At 37.1% G+C, this 21827-nt stretch overlaps 1 protein-coding gene across 1 annotated transcript; it reads left to right on the top strand.

Annotated features, from left to right (window-relative positions):
• Nucleotides 1-4083: 4083 nt before the first annotated feature.
• Nucleotides 4084-21051, top strand: LOC104214265 (origin of replication complex subunit 3). The gene is made up of 19 exons (XM_009763920.2): nucleotides 4084-4281; nucleotides 4588-4646; nucleotides 4748-4930; nucleotides 5055-5235; nucleotides 5591-5760; nucleotides 5866-5996; nucleotides 6671-6944; nucleotides 7087-7164; nucleotides 7643-7734; nucleotides 7833-7923; nucleotides 8611-8810; nucleotides 9210-9279; nucleotides 10051-10136; nucleotides 16390-16467; nucleotides 17492-17567; nucleotides 18447-18574; nucleotides 19361-19528; nucleotides 20327-20460; nucleotides 20622-21051. Exons 2-18 carry the CDS (start codon nucleotides 4590-4592, stop codon nucleotides 20430-20432), a joined length of 2169 nt encoding a protein of 722 aa, XP_009762222.1. The 5' UTR covers nucleotides 4084-4281; nucleotides 4588-4589; the 3' UTR covers nucleotides 20433-20460; nucleotides 20622-21051.
• The last annotated feature ends 776 nt before the right edge of the window (nucleotides 21052-21827 follow it).

Genomic DNA, 21827 nt, shown 5'->3' on the forward strand with positions numbered 1-21827 from the left:
TCGATTTACCCATGATTCTGCTTTGTCAACATGACCACTTGTGAAACTAAGGTTCAGATTTGTGTATTAAAATTAGTTGGAAGTTGAATTTGAATTTAGCAGGGTTGTTTAAGATCGAGTTATAATGTTATATCAAGTTGACATAATAAAATTAGGAACCTAAGTAGATCTTTGGTGTTTGGTTTTTTAAAATCAGGAGCTTATGATATTAAATCAAATTCAATGGTCCTGGTTGATATCAATTGATTGGTATTTCGAGATTGGCATAATAATTTAGAGCTTGATTTGCTATGTTTGGGCTCGCTGGGACTCGATCCTAAGTCCCAGCATCAGCTCCTTGCATTTACGGATGGGGCTTTCTTTTGGGATTCATTTTAAGCCTTCAGTGGTTTCAGCAGCACTTGAAGTTCCGATAAATTAATGGGCTTGTCGGGCCCAAGCTTGCAAGCAGCCGTGAATTGGATTTTCGAGTAAATACTCCTTTAATTCAATGTTTGCTAATTAGTCAGTAGGTTGGGAATTTTGTTTAAATAAGTAAATGTTCCTAAATTTTACTTTAGTCAATTTAATTGGTTTTCCTTTTTATAGACTGGAGGTGTGCCGTAATAACCAATTGAATAAAGCATGACCCTCAAAATCTTAATTTCAAATTTCCTTTAAGAATTGGGAACGATGTGTGTCGTGTCAAATAAAATCTCAATTGCATGGCCCTCATTTTAACTAACTTCGTTTTGATCCTTAGAGTTCGAGGCGCGCCATTTAGCAAATTTCCATGGCCCTCGCAAAGTTGCAAACGCATAATTGCTTTAGGTGCGTTATTCTAATAATTTACCTTCTTAAACTCGGGTGTGCATTTCATGTGACCCAAAAAAAATCTTAAAACGTTGAATAAAATATGTTTAGGATTGCGGGTGCATTTCATGTGGCGCGATCCAAAGACGTGTTTTAAACGACATTCAAATCTTCTTTAAAAGTAATTAAAAGCGGTTAAGAGTTAAAAATGCACATAGGTTCAAAAATATTTTAAAATCAGATAATTAAGCCGAATATAACAGTCAAGCGACTGTGCTAGAACCACGGAACTCGGGAATGCCTAACACCTTCTCCCGGGTTAACAAAATTCCTTACTCGGATTTCTGGTTCGTGGACTGTTAAATAGAGTCAAGCTTTTCCTCGATTCAGGATTCAACCGGTGACTTGGGACACCATAAATTATCCCAAGTGGCGAATCTGAATCTTTTAATAATAAATCCCGTTTCGATTGTCCTTTTATTGGAAAACCTCCCTTATACTATACCCTTTCCCGGGGTGTAGGTAAAAAAGGAGGCGTGACAACAATTCCTTCACCCTTTCTAGTTATATTCCATCAATCTATAGTTAGTTTCATCATTTAATTTCGGATTGGAGATGAAAATTGGGGAAAAGTTGGAAGAAAGTTCTTAGATCTAGAATTCGAATTTTTATTGGGGATTTGACCTTAGATTTGGATAATTTTGGTATGCATGAACTCGTGAGAGTATGAGAATTCTAAAAATATAAATTTTATCCGATTCTGAAATGTGGGCACGAGGGGCGTTTTGGTCATTTTACCTAATTCACGTATTAGCTTAGAATTTAATTGTAGAATCAGTTACTTGAGGTGTTATTTACATTATGCAATTGAATTGAATAGATTTGGGCCATTTGGAGTCGAGTACTCATGGCAAGAACGTGGTTTCGAGTTGATTTTGAGCTGGTTTGAGGTAAGTGACTTGCCTAACCTTGTGTGGGGGACCTTCCCTTTAGGATTTGGTATTACTGTTAATTGAAATGTCTTGTACGTTAGGTGACGAGTGCGTACTTGTGCTAATTATTGAAAATCCGGTTTTCATTAAGCAATTACTAGTATGTTTTTTTTCCTGTTTATATTACCTGCATTTAAAACATGTTGTTAGCTTAGAAAAGCCTAAGTGTTTTAATTGCCTTATTTGCTCAAACTATTTCACCTGAATTCCGTGCAACATGCTAGGCTAGAATTACTTGTTTGCCTTGATATGAAATTGACATTCCTAAATATTTTCTTGATGTTGTTGTGTAATTACATTTGGGACTACGGATGTGGAATTCCGGTAGCCCCCCTTGTGTGTTTATTTGGGACTATGGATGTGAGATTCCGGTAGACCCCCCTGTATAGTTATATGAAACTATGAGACTGCACCCGGTACATTCCCCCAGTACTGGGTATTTATATTTGGGACTATGAAAAGGGATTCCGGTAGATCCCCGCGCACTATGAGTTGGACTACGAGATGGGATCCCGGGAGATCCATTGGATATGTATAATTGGGACTACAGGACGGTATCCTGGGAGATCCTCGATTGTTATTTTGGTACTGAGCCGTATTTCTTTCTGTGTTTACCTTGCCTCTGTAATAGTTGTTGTTGCCCTTTATATCTTGTGTTACTTTTACTGTTGTATTTATTTATACAGATCTGTTCTACACCGTCGAACTTTATATTTTATTTAACCTCAGTAGGGCTCTGACCTTCATCGTCACTACCCAATCGAGGTTAGGCTTGGCACTTACTGAGTACCGCTGTGGTGTACTCATGCCCTTTCTGCGCATGTTTTTCATGCGCAGATCCAGGTACTTTGACTTAGTCCTATCACCCTTGAGGTGAGGCGACTACTCCAGAGACTTCGAGGTATATCTGCCGCGTCCGCAGACCGAGGAGTCCATTTCCATTCTATCTTGTAGTGATAGCCCTTCTATTTTCTTCTGTTGATGTAGACATTCTGGAGTTAGAGCATTTTTATTATATTCGTAGCTTGTGATTCATGGGTTTCCAGGTTTTGGGAAAAATGTATTAGTTTTAAGAGTTAATATTGTGTATGCCGAATGACACTTTTAAACGTTGTTTTATTACTCTATTCCTGTTATAAATTGTTTTCTTCCACAAATTTGGTTTATCTTCCGCATTTTAGGCTTACCTAGTCGTAGAGATTAGGTGCCGTCACGATGGTTCACGGAGGGCGAACTGAGGTCGTGACAATTACCTAATAGTATACTGTTACGGTATATAATATATGCTGTAAGAGTATATAGCTATATTTCAACAATATACTATTACTACAACGCTATACGATAATAATCGAAGAAGAACACAGTTACCTAACAGTATACCATTACGGTATACGATATACTATAGGAGTATATAGCTATAATGCAACTGTATATATTATAGTGTATAATATACTGTAACGATATATTGTAATAATGTGCAATATACTGCAACAATATGCTGTAATAATATATAATATACCATAATAGTATACCATTTTAATGTAATAGTATAATGTTGAATGAAGAACATAAAATATGTTGTAATATTATATAATTAACTATATAGTATACTTCACCTGCTATTTGTTAAATCATCTGGGTGCTATTGTGGAAAGCTAAAATCATAGTGATAGTCCGAATTTTGTTGCTGACAATTAAAAAACAAAATTGTCCACCAATGAAGAAGCTTTGATTTGAGAATTAAAAGCTTAATATAGTTATTTGGATGAGTATTATTAAAGCTAGTTAAAAATGCTTGTAAGGATTAACATTGAAGTTTAAGTTCATTTAGAATTGTTTTGAAGTGGATTTGGTGGTTTCACAAAAGTTAATAACTTTGATCAAAGAGATAATTGTCGAGCCTCTTAATAATTAGATTACAATTCCGAAAAGTTATTGGCCACGTAAAGCTTTATTCGTCTTTTTGATAGCAATGCTGAATATTCTTTTTACAAAGAAGTGTTTAAGTTAAATGGAATTGGGAATAGGTAGGGCCGGATAAATAATTTGAAATAAATAAAAGCAGGTAAATATTTTAAATTGTGTGATTAATTGTGAATTTATCCCCTTTATAAAACAGCATGTAACAACCATCCAAACAAGCTGTTAGTATCGCTAGTTCGTCGAAACCCAAAGCCCAACTTTAGACCCTTAGCCCAAGGCATATAGAGTGCCGCCGATTCTTTTCCCGCCAACGAATAAAGAAAAGGAAAAAATAAATACGTAAAATTAAAAAAACATAATGATGCCCTCCTTTTCATTTATCCTTCTTCAACCCAAAAATTAGCACAACAAAGAGCAGACCTTCAATTTGACAAAAAAAAAAAGAAGAAAAGAGCAGACCTTCAAAATCTACAACACCAGAGAGCATCTCCCTCACACTATAGGCTCCCTTCTACCACAACCGGCCGCAACGGACACCATCTTTCCTGCTTTACATTCTGAATTTTTATTTTTGGTAAATATTTTGATGTAAGCTTAAATTAAGCTGGCATTTTTTTCGAGTTTATATTGACGGGTCTGAAAAAGCTAATTCCTCTAATGATGATGTTTTCACTAATATGATGTGTTTCGTTGGTTCTTCTCTTTATTTCAATTTATATTGGAAATCAGTACTTGTTGCTTCATTCAATTGTTGCTTACTTACTTGTTACGTGGTTTAGTTGTTGTTTTCTTGAACTCACTGTGAACTTTAGTTGAAGTCTGAACCGGCTAATATTATTCCTAAATCAGTCTCTGAATACTAATGTCTGTTCTCTCTCAGTGATGGATTCACCAAATACTGATCCTCTCACTGACCCATTTGCAGAAAACAATCTTCAGGTTCATGGCAATATCACTTTATCCAATTTCCGCCTTTTTTATAAACTTTATTTAGAGTTTGTAACTGTTTTTGGGTGTTTCCTCTTGCAAAAATTCTACAGCCATACTTCGTGCTGCACAAATCATCAAAGTCTTCAGAATCTACTGCAAAATCTCCTGGAAAATCCCGGAAGAGAAGACTTGATTCTTCACCCAAAGTATCATCAACCAATGAAAATACCAGTGATGACTTGAAAATGGAAGCTTTCCACTGCGTGTGGTCAAAAATTGAATCCAAGATCAAGGTTTTTCTTCCCCTAATTTAGTTTCACTTCAATGGGTATTTGATAATTTCATTAGTCCAATTGAGTATAAGGCCGATGATGCTAAATTACTTGTTTCTTGCTGTTTGAAAAATTGAATTTTTAGGATGCTTTGACGAGTATAAATGCTGATGTGTTTGATGAAATCGGACAATGGGTTTCTGAATCTTTTGATGAGATTTGTTCATGTAGAGGGCCCGTTGATCCATCAACTTCAAGCCTTCCATACCCTTTTGTTAATAATGGCGGTATAGTTAAAAAGCTCTTCACTGGTCTGGTTTTCACCAGTAAGTCCCTCTTTCATTTCTTTCTTTTATTGTCATCCACTTTTAGATGATTAGATGTATAGATTGCTAAAGCCTCAAGTTCTGCTGATTGTAACCTATTCTTTCTAAAATCTCTTGATTTGTTTTTGAAAAAGATCTTCTATCTCAATTTATCCAGTAAATTTGTGGCATTTTTTCCGACTCTTCTGTGTTATTACCAGATCATTCCATTACCCTCCCACTTCCTCAAATTAATATGCAATGTGCTGGTGGAAAAACTGATTAAAATTAACCATTTGATGCCTGTTTGGTTCACAGTTGTTAGTCACTATACTTTTGAAACTTGAGTATTGACTTTTGATGTCAATGTTTGCAGAGAATATCGAAACTGTCGATGACATATTAACTTTTGCTGACCTTGGTTTAAACTTGAAATCTAGTGGATACCATGTCGCGAATATTTCCTCCTTGGATTTTTCTACCAAGAATGGCATTGGGGGTTGTCTAAGAGGATTGCTGAGACAATTGCTTATGGTTGATGTAGAAGTAAGTAGGCAGAAGTCTAGAATGATGTACATCATTGATTTAAATTACATTTTTATATGATGTTTATCTTTTACAATAACCTTCACTCATGGTTTTGGTTCTAAGGCAGCTGAAATGTCCCTTTTAGCATCATGGTATAACGACCGCGGGAAGTATGATAACCCCGTGATAGTGATTATTGAGGATTTGGAGAGGTGCTCTGGGACTCTCTTATCAGATTTCATCAATATGTTGAGGTACTGTCATTTAATAGTTCAAAGCGTCTCATTTTAATTTCATTGCCGTATTAAAATGGCTTGCACAAAACTACTTCCAGATGGTGTATTTTATAATTTTACTTAATCGTAGCTGGAGTTAGATTGCTTATTTATGATAGATTGAAATGTGTATTGGTTTTGGAACAGTAGGCCATAAATCTAGGTGGATGGAGGGGGTATATGTCATCTTATAGCTCATAGTTGGAACTTCTTGCATATATCATATTTAATGTCCATGTTGTTTTTTCAAAAAGTGCATTTAATATGCCAAAAGGTTTGTGCAATAATAAGTGTCCTAATTTAGAATGGAGTTTGGCGGCAGCACGGACGAAGTTTGGCAAAAATATGAGGCTGCAAGTCGCAGATATGATAGCTTATATATAACCTCAAATATTTAGGAAAGAAGAATGACCTGTTGGCCTAGTTTAAGGCAGGAATTTTCCTGTTTAGGGATAGAGCTGATTTTGTTGTACCTGCTACAAGATATTTCTGATGATGCACATAATAACTACATCAATGCATGATTTCCGGCAGAGCTTTACCTCATTTCTTTTTCATTTTAGAGTTCAGTTACCAAATTATGCAGTTGGTATTATTACATGTTGTAACACTTCCGCATAGTTAGACTTGCCAATAATAATTTTTTTTATCAGTGAATGGGCTGTTAAGATTCCAATCATCTTAATAGCGGGTGTTGCAACAAGTGTTGATGCTCCCAGAAATTTGCTCAGTTCGCGTGCACTTCAACATTTGTCTACATCGATATTCACCTTGAAATCACCTGCTGAAAGGATGGATGCCATTATTGAGGCTGTTCTGGTAAAAGATTGTGCTGGCTTTAGTGTTGGCCACAAGGTGGCGACTCTATTGAGGAACTATTTTTTAAAACAAGAAGGAACAGTCACTTCATTTGTTAGAGCCTTAAAGGTCTGTGACATATTTTGTCTTTTTTTATTGTGCTTGTATAATAAGACTACTCCCATCACATGTTTATTGGATCTGCTTTGATTAGATATCTATATGCACTCGTCCAGTCATCTACTTACAAGTGACTAAATTCTTTTTCCAGATGGCAATAGTCCAACAACTTTCCATTGAGCCTCTTAGCTTCATGCTCAAGTTTTCAGTTGATGACGGAGATAATAAGGTGAGAACTGTTTCATTAACTTTACATTTACAGATTTCTCTTTTTTGCTGTTTGGTTGGTGTCTGGGTCTAAATGAGGCATGGAATTTTGCCTTAAAGAGGTAAGAGAAATTTACTGTTCTGTTAGCTGTTCAAACTGCAAGTACTTTGAACTTTGTTGGATTTAATCCGTATATTTTCTTAATTCTTAAGAGAGCCTTTGCCATTTCTTGAGATTGAGTTGGTGAAACATCCTATCCTCGTTGAAATTCTTCAGACTGTGGCCTTAATGTAACTTAAAGACTGAAGGTCTTATATGTGATACCTATTTAATGTTGGATGATAAAGAAGACATGTGATTGATGCTTTTGCTTGAATATGTTTCGTAGTGGTTTTACATTCACATTAGTAACCATGTGCAGATCAGGTTGCTTCAGCTACATCCCTTGAAGTGACAAAATCCTATAACTTTTTTCACCTATGATTTTTAACCATTTCAGAGGTCGTGCAGTGAGGAACTTGCTAAATTGCCAGAGGCATTGGTTAAGCATGCTTTCGATCTTCCATCGTACAGGACTTTTTCAGTACAACGGTTTGTGTCATGATTTCCCTTTTTCTTTTGTGATGGTTGCTAAGTGGAGCATATGTCAGGAGTATGTCTCTTAAATAGTCATATTCATCTATTAGCAGGAATAAATATGTAGAACCAAATGTTATGACTCTAGCCCATGGATTATCGGAACTGCAGAGAGTGCAGAAAGTATGGAGATCTCTCCTTATGGTAAGGTCTTTACTTTTATTTGTTCTTTAAGATTAATGTAATTCATGCCCGTGGTACCTAGATCTGGTGAAGATAGATATGGCCAATCATCCTCTAACTTTTCATTAATGTTGTTAAATTTCATGAATTACATATAGTTAGAATGTCTTCATCATTTGATTAATGAATTGTGGCTAAATAGTTGGTTCTAGGAACTGATTCATTTCTCTCCAACTTCCAGTATCATTGTTGAAGTGCTTCAGAAGGGTATCATGCTACCCCGCAGTTGCCCAGTTGACACTTTATCGAAATACTGTAGTTATGGAGTGGAAACCTTGTTTTCTAAGTTGAGTACTTCAAATAAATGGCTATAGCTTTTCTGGATTTGCTTTTGCTTCTATAATTTCTACTTTTTGCGGTTGCTACCAGAAGAAAGATCAAAGCTTGAGCCTCTTTGCTACAAGACCAACCACCTTCTTAATATAGCATTCTCTCTTTTCATTTTGTGTTCTTTGGAAGTTGAGATTATTTAGAAGTTCCAAGGTTTGAAAGCTTATTATTAAGTAAATCTCTTTGTTGTGTCCTGATTGTTTCTATTTGCTGCCTGAATATCATGAACATGCTCTAGTGTGGCTATTGAATGAAAATCTAGTTAGTTGTGCAAACCTTGGAAAGGAGTTCTATTTCATAGCTAAATTGTTATTTTAGTGCTTGCATGAAGCCGGAAGATATCATAGAGTTGCACTGATGGACTTGTATTGGGAGGCATTGGATCCTGGCCTGTACAACTCCAGGTCATCTGATAATAACCTTGAAAGTGCAAAAGGCATGAGCTTGTTGTCAAATAATCATCATCATTTCAGACAGCAAAAGGCTGATTTTACAAATCAGGTCATCCGCAAAATGAGGTAGGTATTGCCATAGCTATTTCCAACATTTAGCATTAACATGTTGTTTCTTCACTGGGAAAAGAAAAAAAGAAAACCCTCACAGATGGGATTTCATCTGGCGACAAGAATGAATTTGATGTTTATGCATCCACCTATTATAGTAATTTCCTTTATGTATTGCTGTAAGGAGAAGACTACTGCATTCAAAATTAGATTCTTCAGAAGATTGTGTAACAGGAAAAGTAAAAAGGTTCTGCATTTGTTGTGAAGCAAAACATTTGAGAATTCTAGTAATTGTGGATGTGAACTATCCCACAGTATTAGCCAACTTTGAACTGATAAAAGGTTCCTGTAACTCATTTTCTGCATCCTGCCTCTCTCCAACTCATCTGTTTGATACTTGAATTTTCATGCTAGGGATTTACCAGCTGCAAAGTTATCGCAGTTGCTTAAGAGTTGGGAGAGGCTCACTGATGGGACAACTGAGGTATTAACTAGTTCATTTTAAGCTGACACCCTCATTTTACGTGAACAAGGCACTTGGGGATCACATATGGCGTTCATGTTTCTAGAATAAAGGCGGAGAATGTAATTAAATATTAGATATCAGTATTACAGAACAAGGAAACTAAATTACCCAACACAAAGGATCAAATAATACTCGCACAGATGCTAATCCCAAATATATTCTTCAGTCAGAAAATTTATGAAGAAAAACAGAGATATAAAGTTTGAAGTTGAAGGAAAAGTTTCATAGCTCGTAAAAGTCTTCTTCAGGAGCTTCCTAGATCCCACAATTGCCTTCATGATCTTTTTCTTTTCTTATTCTTTTCATAAGCTTGCTTAGCCTGCTCTTTAGTTGAAGAGAAAAGAAAGAAAGAATTATCCTTGTTTAAAATGTCAATCCAGCTTCCATGCATCATTGGCCCTCGAGGATTTCTCTGTTATCAAAAGAAACAAAGTGAATCCTTCTTTAACATCAACTGCTCTTACTTTTTCGATATTCCAACATCATACTGTGTGAATGAGATTTTCCCAACAGTAAGTTGGTTATTTAATTTGCTCGTCTGGTAGTGAAGGCAACTAGGCAGCTCGTCCTAGGGTGGAAGTTTATTCAGATTGACTTATTTGTTTGATTTACACGTTTGGATTTCTCAGCAGTTAAATTTACCATCATTATTCTAATCCTTGCTACAAGTTGATTTTTGTGTTCTGCCATGCTTAGTCTTATTCTGTAATGTTCTGGTCATTGCTTCAGGTTCATGAGAAGATTAATGAACTGCAGTTTCAAATGGTATCAGAGGATGGCAAAAGTCGCAGAGCAGAATTAACAGATATATCGAAGTATGTTGTAAATTCATAATACTATGTATTCTATCCTCATGCATCATAGGTTGGACTAATTAACTTAACAGTCAATTTATTTATAAGATTTTGCATCCAGCATATTTGTTGTCCCTAGGCAACATGTGAGAAGGCACAGGAGAAAATATACTATTGATATATTGTTTTACTACAATACAAGGGGTCCTATTTATATCTATATTCTACACAACATATACTACTCCTGTTCCGATGTGGGACTAAGTCTCCTATATACATTAATTCTTTAACACTTCCCCTCAAGTCGGTGCATATAAGTCATGTACCGAGATTGATACAAATATAACTAGTACGAGGACCAGTGAGAGACTTGGTGAAAATATTTGCAAACTAATCATTGACTTTACAAACTTCGTAACAATATCTACCGAGAGTATCCCAGTCAATCTCAATATTTAGTCCCATTAATCAAAACATGTTGACCCGATCCGTAACCCGTAACCCCTTAACCCGGGCCCTAATGGGCCGAATCCAATTTAATTAAAAGAAGTTAAAAACTAATAAATGATAAAAATTTCAAACTTTATACATATATACGAACTTGAAATTACTACATGTCCTTGAAGCCAATTAGAATAAAAATGAAAGAAAAACCATACTTTATTAACATTGAAACTTGAGAAACATATGGAATTCGACTATTTCTATAACTAATAGTCTAAAACATATGAAATTTGACTATTTCGACAAGACACCTCATTTTTAACACTTGTTTGTATATATATATATAGAGAGAGAGTTGGTCTGGGCTGGTTGACCTGTGGGTCAGCTACCAGTTCGGGTCCGGTCCGGTTCAGTGGGTCAAAATATTGTTAGAATAGTTATGTGAATATATGTAATTAGTCCTAGTCCCTTATGTAATAGGAGTAGGTTATGTGTTATGTATACATATAAATAAGGCTTATTGTAACATAGAATATCAAACAATGATATTTTCTCCTGTGCTTTCTCAAATGGTATCAGAGCATTAGTGAGAAATTTATTGTTGTGCATCATTCTAGCAACTTCCGGGAAGAAAGACCTAGTTGTCGTGCAATTTTCCGGCGACTTAGGATGCTGTCCGCAACAAAATCATTTTTCCTTGGTGTTGTGCAAAATCCAACACCACCACAAGGTCCCTAAGACAGAGGCGACCAAACCCCAGAAAAAATCTCCGGAAAAAGCCACTCCATGCCCCCTCATGCGCTGATCAGAGGAGGGTTTCTGTCGGCATGTCTGTCCCACCTGTTTTCGACCATTTTTTGGCCGACCTTCTTCAGGACAGCCTGATCGCGAGGCTTTTCTGAGCCTACCCATCAAGGTTACATCAGATTCAGACGTCTCTTTTATTTTCCGGCGAGCTACAGTGTTTTCCGGTGAACAGTAACAGTGAAACAGTGATTCCCAGAAAAAAATATCTGATTTTTTTGGCGTTAATAGTAATTTCCAGAAGGGTTTTCGATTTTTCCGGCGTGAACATTATAGTATCATTCGTATTAGAAGCCTTTGACTCTCAATCTATTGTATCCAATGCATTAAATCCAATCCAGATGGTTCCTTACTGGATTATATTGAGTTTCTTCAGTACAAAGCATCTAAACAGACATCTTCAGGGATAGCTTCCGTTGTTCAAACAGATAGTAGCGTGACTTGTGTCTCCCAATCTTCAACCTCTGATACTAGTATTTCATATTCTCAATTTCTTCCGACAGTCACAATGGCCAATGGGTCTCAAACTATGTCAACTGCAATAGGTCAAACAAGTCTACTTCTTTACCTTTAGACTCAGTTCTTTATGTTCCCGATAGTCCTTTTAATCTCATAGCTGTTAGTCGTTTAACCAAATTACTTAAATCTACTGTTTTATTTCTTGATGAACTTGTTTTTATACAGGAACGCAGTACAGGGCGAATCATTGGTACCAGACGTGAATCAGATGGACTTTATTACCTTATCGTTGCAAAATCACATGGATTCACATTTTGTCTTCCTTCAACGACTTGTCTCGTTACTGATTCACCAGATTTATTACATAAACGGTTGAGACATTCCAGTTTGTCAAAACTTCAGAAAATGGTATCTGGCTTATCTCACTTGTCCACTCTAGAGTGTGAGTCATGTCAGCTCGGTAAGCATACCCGCTCCCATTTCCCGCGTCGTCTTGATAATCGAGCAGAGTCACCTTTTACTTTAGTCCATTCAGATGTTTGGGGTTCTAGTCGGGTCAGTTCTACCTTGGGATTCCGCTACTTTGTCAGTTTCATTGATGATTATTCCAGGTGCACTTGGATATTTTTGATGAAAAATCGATCTGAGTTGTTTTTTATTTTCCAAACTTTCCACACGGAAATTCAAAATCAATTTGGGGTTTTTATCTGCACATTTCGTAGTGATAATGCCCTAGAGTATTTGTCTTCCCCATTTCAGCAGTTTATGAACTCCCATGGGATGATTCATCAAACATCTTATCCGTACACTTCCTAACAAAATGGGGTAGTTGAAAGAAAAAATAGACATCTTATTGAAACTGCTCGTACCCTACTCATACAATCTCATGTTCCGCTGCGTTTTTGGGGGGATACAGTTCTTACATCTTGCTATCTTATTAATCGTATGCCATCTTCAGCTATCCAGAATCAAGTTCCGTTCTCTGTCCTGTTTCCCCACTTACCTTTGTTCTCTCTTTCACCCCGTGTCTTTGGGGGTATGTGTTTTGTTCATAACCTCACTCCATGAAAAGATAAGTTAGCTCCTCATGCTCTTAAGTGCGTATTTCTGGGTAACTCAAGAAGAACGCAAAAGGGATATCGATGCTATTCTCCTGACCTCCAGTGGTATCTTATGTCTGCTGATGTTACCTTCTTAGAAACCCAATCATACTTCACTGGTCCAGGTAATCACTTAGATATTTCTGAGGTGCTACCAGTTCCGTCTTTTGGAGATTTAGTCACTACTCACTATCTCCCATTAATTTTCCTCCATAGCTCCAGTTGCAGCTCCATTACCTACAGCTCCAGTTGCAGCTCCACCACCTATAGCTCCAGTGCCACGGCCTAGTCCAACTCCACCAACTATAGCTCCAGTGCCACCACCTAGTCCAGCTCTACCAACTATAGCTCCAGTGCTACCACCTAGTCAAGTTCAACCTTTTACAGCTCCACCACTCCTGACTTATCATCGTCGTCCGCACCCAACATCTGGCCCAGCTGATTCACGTCCTGCACCTGACCTTGCTAATACTGCGGACTTGTCTCCTCTTAGTCAACCGATTGCACTACGAAAAGGTATACGACCCACACTTAATCCTAATCCCCATTATATCGGTTTAAGTTACCATTGTCTGTCATCATCCCATTGTGCATTTGTATCATCTTTGTCCTCTGTTTCCATCCCTAAGTCTACAGGTGAAGCACTGTCTCATCCGGGTGGCAACAGGCTATGATTGACGAGATGTTTGCTTTACATACGAGTGGTATTTGGGAGCTTGTTCCTCTTCTTTCGGGTAAATCGACTGTTGGTTGTTGTTGGGTGTATGCAGTCAAAGTTGGTCCAGATGGCTAGGTTGATCGACTTAAGGCTCGTCTTGTTGCCAAAGGGTATACTTAGATATTTGGACTCGATTATAATGTACTTTCTCTCCTGTGGCTAAAATAGCATCAGTCCGCTTTTTTCTATCCATGGTTGTTGTTCGCCATTGGCCTCTCTATTAGTTGGACACCAAGAATGCTTTTCTTCACGGTGACCTTGAGGATGAGGTTTATATGGAGCAACCATCTGGTTTTATTGCTCAGGGGGAGTCTAGTGCCCTTGTATGTCGGTTGCGCCAGTCCCTCTATGGTCTAAAGCAATCTCTTCGAGCCTGGTTTGGTAAGTTCAGCACAGTTATTCAGGATTTTGGCATGACTCGTAGTGAAGTTGATCACTCTGTGTTTCATCGGCATTCTGCTTCAAATTTCTGTATTTATCTGGTCGTTTATGTTGACGATATTGTTATTACCGGCAATGATCAGGATGGTATTAGTAAGTTGAAGCAACATCTCTTTCAACACTTTCAGACTAAGGATCTGGGCAGATTAAAGTATTTTCTGGGTATTGAGGTCGCTCAGTCTAGCTCAGGTATTGTGATCTCACAACGGAAGTATGCCTTAGATATTTTTGAGGAGACAAGAATGACAGGTTGTAGACCTGTTGACACTCCGATGGATCTGAATTCTAAACTTCTGCCAGGACAGGGGGAGCCTCTTAGCTATTATGCAAGATATAGGCGGTTGACTGGTAAATTAAATTACCACACAGTGACTAGACCTGATATTTTCTTTCATGCGATTGTTGTGAGTCAGTTTTTGGATTCTCCCTATGATAGTCATTGGGATGCAGTTGTCCGCATTCTTCGGTATATAAAATCAGCTCCAGGCAAATGTTTATTGTTTGAGGATCGAGACCATTAGCAGATCGTTGGATACTCAGATGTTGATTGGGCAGGATCACCTTCTGATAGACGTTCTACGTCTGGATATTGTATCTTAGTAGGAGGAAATTTGGTGTCTTGGAAGAGCAAGAAACAGAATGTGGTTGCTCGGTCTAGTGTAGAAGCAGAATATTGAGCAATGGCTATGGCGACATGTGAGCTAATTTGGATCAAATAGTTGCTCAAGGAGTTGAAATTTGGTGAGATTAGTCAGATGGGACTTGTGTGTGATAATCAAGTTGCTCTTCATATTGCGTCAAATCCAGTGTTCCATGAGAGAACTAAACACATTGAGATTGACTGTCACTTTGTTAGAGAAAAGATACTCTCGGGAGATATTGCTACAAAGTTTGTGAAGTCGAATGATCAGTTTGCAGATATTTTCACCAAGTCCCTCGCTGGTCCTCGTATTAACTACATATGTAACAAGCTCGGTACATATAATTTATATGCACCAGCTTGAGGGGGAGTGTTAGAATAGTTATATGAATATATGTAATTAGTCCTAGTCCCTTATGTAATAGGAGTAGGTTATGTGTTATGTATACGTATAAATATGGCTCATTGTAACATAGAGTATCAATCAATAATAATTTCTCCCGTGCTTTCTCACAAATATTATAGCCCGGCCCAAGCCCCTTAAATTAATGGGTTGGTCCGGTTAGGGTTTCGTGGGTCATGGGCTGTTAAAGGGTCAATTTAATGGGTTATGTGGGCCGGTTTGTGGGTCAACTCGGCCCATTTGACAGGTCTACCAATCAGTATATGTGATCCAACAATCTACTCATGGCCTCGATCCTCGAACAACAGTCTTGTGTCTAGGGTTCATTTTATATACCGAAGAATTCAAACAACTGCATCCTCAAGACTATCACAGGGAGAGTTCATAAACTGACTTACAACACTCACGGGACAGGAAATGTCAGGTTTAGTCACTTTGAGTCAATTCAACTTACCAACGAGCCACCTATGTCTTGCAGGATTGCTAAGCAACTCTCTCTATCCCGGCAGAAGTTTAATATTCAGATCCATATAAGTGTCGATGGGTCTGCAACCCATCATTCATGTCTCCTTCTGAATGTCTTAAGGCATACTTCCGATGTGAAATAAATACCTGAGCTAGACTGAGAAACCTCAATACCTATAAACTACTTAAATTTATCTAGATCTTTAATTTGGAAGTGCGAAAAGAAATGTAACTTCAAACTAGTGATACCATCCTGATCGCTGCCAATAATAGTGATATCGTCAACATAAACTGCCAAATAAATACACAAATTTGGAGCCGAATGCCAATAAAACACAGAGTGGCCAGCTTCACTACGAGTCATGCGAAACTATTGAACAAATATGGGCTAAACTTACCATACCTAGCTCGACGGTTCCAATCCACTTCTTCTTCAACTTGAATTTGAGTCATAAAATAATTATAACATATAGCTACTTCATATCTTTAGCCTTGAGCTCTTCATCCCAATTAGCAACTTCTTTATTTGCACTTGATGTCCAATGACCTTGTTCTACAACTCTTTAGCTTGAGATCTTTTTAATGGCCTTCTTGGAGATTCCAAAGCTTCATCCTTTTCCTTGAATAGAGTTAAAGTTCCTAGGATGCTACTTCCCTACCAATTTGTAGACCCAAACTTAGTACAAGGCAGATACTTCGATACTCTTGGAAGATGTGATCTTAATGATTATTATACTCATAAAATTAACTAACTTCATCAATTTAATATAAAATTAACTATGTTATGACTTGTGTAACAGGAGGCATATCAATCGACGTAGTCTAAATGCATGCACATCAAGTGAAAAAGCCATGACGTTGGCAACTAACTTGATAAGGTATGGGCACCACAAACCTATATACTCTACCAGTTGTATCAGTGCAGTGCTTGATAATGTGAACAGTGGTGTTGGATATACTGTTTATCTTCTTGGTTTTCTGTCCTTTGAAGAGAAGTTTGTTGTTATCTAACATCGTTAAGCAGAATATGATCTTTAGCCAGCAGAAAACTTAGAATCTGTTAAAGGTTCGCCTATTTTTGTTTATATAATATTTGGCCTAGAATGTAGGCGTTATAAAGAAGCATCAATAATCTTATGAATCATCGAAACAGCATAGGAAAAGGTGCTAGTGTAATGTCAGGCATGCAAAATACATACACTCTAAATTTGGAATTTAAGGTACATTAGAAAAGACATTACATGTGTATTCTTATAAATGTGCGATTTGTGGGAAGAGGAACCCGTGGAACGGTAAAATTAAGGAGCATACTCCGTCATTTCATAGTTTTAAAATAGTTTAAAAGTGGGAAAAAAAACTACGTCTAAATCCAAGCTGATAATCTCCTCCTTCCCGATTTAGGAATCGTTAAAATGGTAAAATAAAAGAGATTGGAAACTTTTTTGATGACCTTGTTTGCTATAAATGACTGAATATTATGTTTCAAAAAAGAAAAAATCTATCAACTAGACTCAATCTCAAGTCCACTTGTGTTGCCTATATCAGTCAACTTTATCCATTCCAGATGTTTATTACATTAATTTCTATTAGAAGAGAAGATGCATAGAATTTGGAGGGGGGGGGGGATATACAGAGTAGCCCAGGATGCAGACCCCTTTATTGCTTTGGAATACGTTCCCTGTGCCTCCTTTCGCAGGGTTCCCTTTTGAGGCCCCGTTAATGTTTAGTTAATATATCTGGGTTTAGGTGGATCTCATCTTAGATATATTATTTTTTTAAGGTGCATACTGTTGTTGTTTGTAAGGACAAGTACCGTAACATCAAATTATTTTGAATTTTTTTTGTTTATAAAAAGTTCTTCACCACTTCTTACCTTTTATTATGATCTGCTTATGGAAACAGGGAGAATATGCAGCCCATTGAGTGTGTCCCATTTCATGAACTTGTTTGCTTCAGGGATGTTGACAAACTCCAATCAGTTAAGTTTCCTCGGCTTGGTTTGAAGATATGAGCATTAATACGTTTTAAAGTTGGGGGCTACTTTTTTAACACACGAATGCAGAGACATCTGTGTTTCCTTCAGAGGTTTTGGTAGTTGTTAAAATGTTGGTGGTGCTTCATCCACCTAAATCCCTTCTTCTATCATGCACAAGGATTATCTAGTGAATGTAATTGTTATAACTGTCTGAAGGTGAACACTGTTCTTTCACCATTTAAAGCTTGTCACTAATTACATTGTACACATTTATCTTAATTGCAGCCAAATTTCAGGATGGCCTTTGTATTGTGTCCTTATCTAGCAGAATATAGATAGTTCAATTTTGGATACTATGAGAAATTATAGAAGTCGTCACTCTCTCACTCCTCTCTTTGTGAACAAAATTAATTGTTAGAAGAAAAAAGAAGAAATGATATAACTCATGCTGTTGGTACTCACTTTATGCATATTCACTTCGCGCTTTTTTCTTCCCTCAATGGTTGTGGACAAGAAAACAAGGTGTATTAAGGTATAATCCAAGTGCGATGTTCATGTGAAATATTAAATTGCTTATAGCTGCCCCCAGTTTGGATTTTATCGCTCAGCTATTCATGCTTGAGTTGACAACAAATTTATTTTGCTGTAATTCTTCTGTTGGCTGTGGTTTGATGTTCTTTTAGTTTCAAATGGTTGTGTCAACAGACAGAATTCTGTGTCATTTGCAAGTTCGAAGAAATTGTTATTGTGGTTTGCTTTACTATTTTGGTCATGCATTTTGATCGTATAAATGGCTTTTAGCTGTATTTTGACATCAACAGTACCATTGAGAAACTTTGAAATGATTTCTTAGTCTTACCAATATTTTATGCTTCTACGTAGGCTTTGGTTGGTGATCCCAGAAGAAGAGTTCAAATTGATCTCTTGGATTTCCACAAAATTCTCAAGTGTGGATGCTGCAGCAAGAGTGTGGGTACACTAGTACCATCTATGCATGACACCTCAATAATGTAAGCTACATGTGCTCCTCCATCTATGGTTACAATGATGATAGCATTTTTTACTTGTGGTATGTTGCCTCATTTAGGTTAGATGGTATTTCCAAATAGGAAGCAGGCTAGCTTATAATTTTATGCTCCATTGAAGTGCCATCATTGTACGTGGGCTGATGAACTGTGCTACTTAGTTGGACTTTTTACTGTTCTTTTGCACTAATATATTATGCTTTTATACCCATGAAGGACATGCTATGGAGTTTTCTGGCCTTTTGATCAGAAGGCTCTCTGTGCTACTCCTTTACTGTGCATGCATCATGTGGATTTTTTATTTCTGATTATGCATAAAATGGGGTTTTAGTTTTAGGAAATTTTGGCATCCATTTGAGGTTCACATGATTTCATTTTTCATATGCATTATTTTTGACTAAAATGATGTTCATCACACCTTACTGTTGTGCCAACCCAGTAGGTAGTTTTTTTGGATGGAAAGGATTTTCATTAATAAACTGAAGGGCAAATGTAATTTTATAATTTTGCCACATTCAAATGTTCCATTAGTAAATTTTATGCTTTCTATAGAAATTATTCTCGCTGGAGTGCTTAATTTCACATGACATTAGGCTGAAGATTACTCCGATATCATATACAGGCAACTTAATTTGTAAACTTTAGATTGCATATTTATTCAGGTAAGAAACTGCTATCATATAGTTTTCTACCAACTCTGTAGTGATATGAATGTTACGCATTTGTGTGGATTAGCTGGAGAGCTGAAGTGTTTTGACTCTGCTCTCATAGGTATACTCTGGCGCAGGAGCATGGTGATCTCATCAATCTTCATGACTGGTTTCAATCTTTTAAAGCAATTATTTCTAGATCAGGAAAGAAAGGATTGAAACAGTTGGCTTCACCAAAGAAAAGAAAGGACTCCAGCAGTTCTCAAAACAATTCTGATGCATTGAGCCAGTATCCTTTGTCTAGCTATAATTGCAGCATTTCTTTGCTTTAAAACAGGTGACACATTAATCTGGAAGTACACAGTTCTCTCGCTGTCTACTAAGCATTTGTGTATACATCATCACTCTCTGTGCATTTCTCAAAACTTATATGGTGTCATTACTTATTCTGAACTTGTGTGCCACTATCCCCTTTTTATGATGAGAGCTTCATCTTCCTTTCTCCTGAATTCTAGTAATACTCGTCTTCTGTTCAAAGTAATTCTGGATAAATTCTATGAAGTTTCTTGTTTGCCTGTGTATATGTATAGTATCGCAAATCAATTGATTAGGTGTTGTCTCCTCCCAGAAGGGTTCATCCAGGAACTTCTCGTAGTTTTCAGGGATCGCAAAAGTTTCTCGTTCTGCATCTTATAGGCTTCTTTCTTAAACAATAGGATTTTAAGTAGATCAAAACGTTAAGTTTGATTTGTATTACTAGCAGAAAGAGGGGGAAATTGCATTAGTTTTGAAGTTTTGAATTGTATTGTTTGTTTGATATGTAATATATCAGTTACTAGATCAAATATGGTTACTTGATGAAAACTTGATCAAATAATGGGATGCACGCTAATAGATCTTTACAAAGCTCGGAATAAAAAATAGAAATCAAAAGAATAGAAGAATTCAAATGACAAAGTTCGAATTTCCCTTTGATGACTTGTCGCAGATAGTCTTTCATAACGTGTATGTTATTGTGTTCGTGGATGGACTTAAAACATGGAAGCCCAATGGAACCATTTTAACTCCTTGACTTAATGCTGTACAGAGCAAGATTTTGCAGGGCTGTCATGGAGCTGCAGATTACAGGATTGCTTCGCATGCCAAGCAAACGACGCCCTGATTATGTGCAACGAGTGGCGTTTGGAGTGTAAAAGTGTGATGCTACATTATGTGGATGAGGTTTTTTAATTTACTCTTAGATGTCTTCTGCATCTCCTATTTATACAATCCAGTAATCCTGTTAAGCCAGAGAATTTTGTTCCCCCTCTTAGAAAGTGTGATCCTGGCGTTTGTGTTCGTGGATGAGGTTTTTTAATCCTCATGTCTTGCATCTTATGCAGGTGATCATCGGTGGCGGCGGGGGTGGTGGCTTTATCGGAGGCAGTGCTGCAGCAGCAGCTGCTCCTTCTGGTGGTGCAGCAGCTGCAGAAGCACCTGCAGCTGAGGAGAAGAAAGAAAATTGATGATGACTTGGGACTCACTTTTTGACTAGATTGGCATTATATAGTAGTACAATTTTCAGTAGCTCTGCATCTGAATGACTGGTGTTGAACTCTAAATAGACTCTTAAAACTCAGAACACTATTAGAATGCTGACTAACTAGAAAAGCTAGCTATATTTATTCTCTAAATCGACTAAAATCGTATTTGGCCGATGAAGAATAGGACAGATTGGTCTTACTTGGGACTACATATACCAAGATCCGCTTTTATTATATGGACCAATATATGCTTTTATACGTTTATTATATGGTCAAGATGTGGAACCAAGCTTCTGGTTTTGATGAAATAGAGACATATTTTTCCATTTCATATTTTACTCAACTGTAACAAGAAAAAAACTTCCTTTAAATTATGCAATTTAGAGACATTGTACCACTGCACTAATTCTTGACTGAATTAGTGCAGTCGTAGCTTGGTTCTAATTGGGGAGTTATCAACGTAAAAATAGCACGGCATAGCCAGTTTTCGTACTGGTCATTCAAAAATAGCCAACGTTTACGAAGTCAATGAAAAATAACTACTAATTTGCTGGAACGGAGATCGGTCCAGCATAATATACTGGAGTTCGGTGCACTTGTGTATGAACTCCAGCATATTATGCTGGACCGGTATACTTTGCTGACTCCAGTATAATATATTGGAGCATCGGATACTGGATAATTATACCTGCTGGAACTCCAGTATATTATGCTGGAGTTGTAAAGTACTTATGCCGGAACTCCATCAAATTATGCTGGAGTTCCATCTTACTTATCCTGGAACTCCAGTATAATATATTGGAGTTCAAGCATACTTATGTTGGAACTCCAGTATAATATATTGACGTATTTTCTGGGTTTGAACAGTGTTTTCGCTCAAATTTATCTTTACATGAAAAGTTGCTAAATTTCAATTACTTTTGAAACTGGGCTATTTTTGAATGACCAGTTGAAAATCTGGCTATTTTTGAATTTCTCCTGTTATCAACTGTACATGTTGTAACAACTAGATAATCTGGACCACAACGGAGCATTGGGAATACTATAGTGAACATTAAACTGTTT

Source organism: Nicotiana sylvestris, chromosome 6 (assembly GCF_000393655.2).
Source record: "Nicotiana sylvestris chromosome 6, ASM39365v2, whole genome shotgun sequence".
NCBI classification, from domain to species: domain Eukaryota; kingdom Viridiplantae; phylum Streptophyta; class Magnoliopsida; order Solanales; family Solanaceae; genus Nicotiana; species Nicotiana sylvestris.

What these genes read in the sequence shown, in the direction of transcription:
- LOC104214265 (XM_009763920.2), top strand. Translation starts at nt 4,590, where the DNA reads ATGGATTCACCAAATACTGATCCTCTCACTGACCCATTTGCAGAAAAC. An exon ending in ATGCATGACACCTCAATAAT is followed by an intron (nt 18,575 to 19,360) that starts GTAAGCTACATG and finishes CTGCTCTCATAG; the next exon opens with GTATACTCTGGCGCAGGAGC. An exon ending in AATTCTGATGCATTGAGCCA is followed by an intron (nt 19,529 to 20,326) that starts GTATCCTTTGTC and finishes AATGCTGTACAG; the next exon opens with AGCAAGATTTTGCAGGGCTG.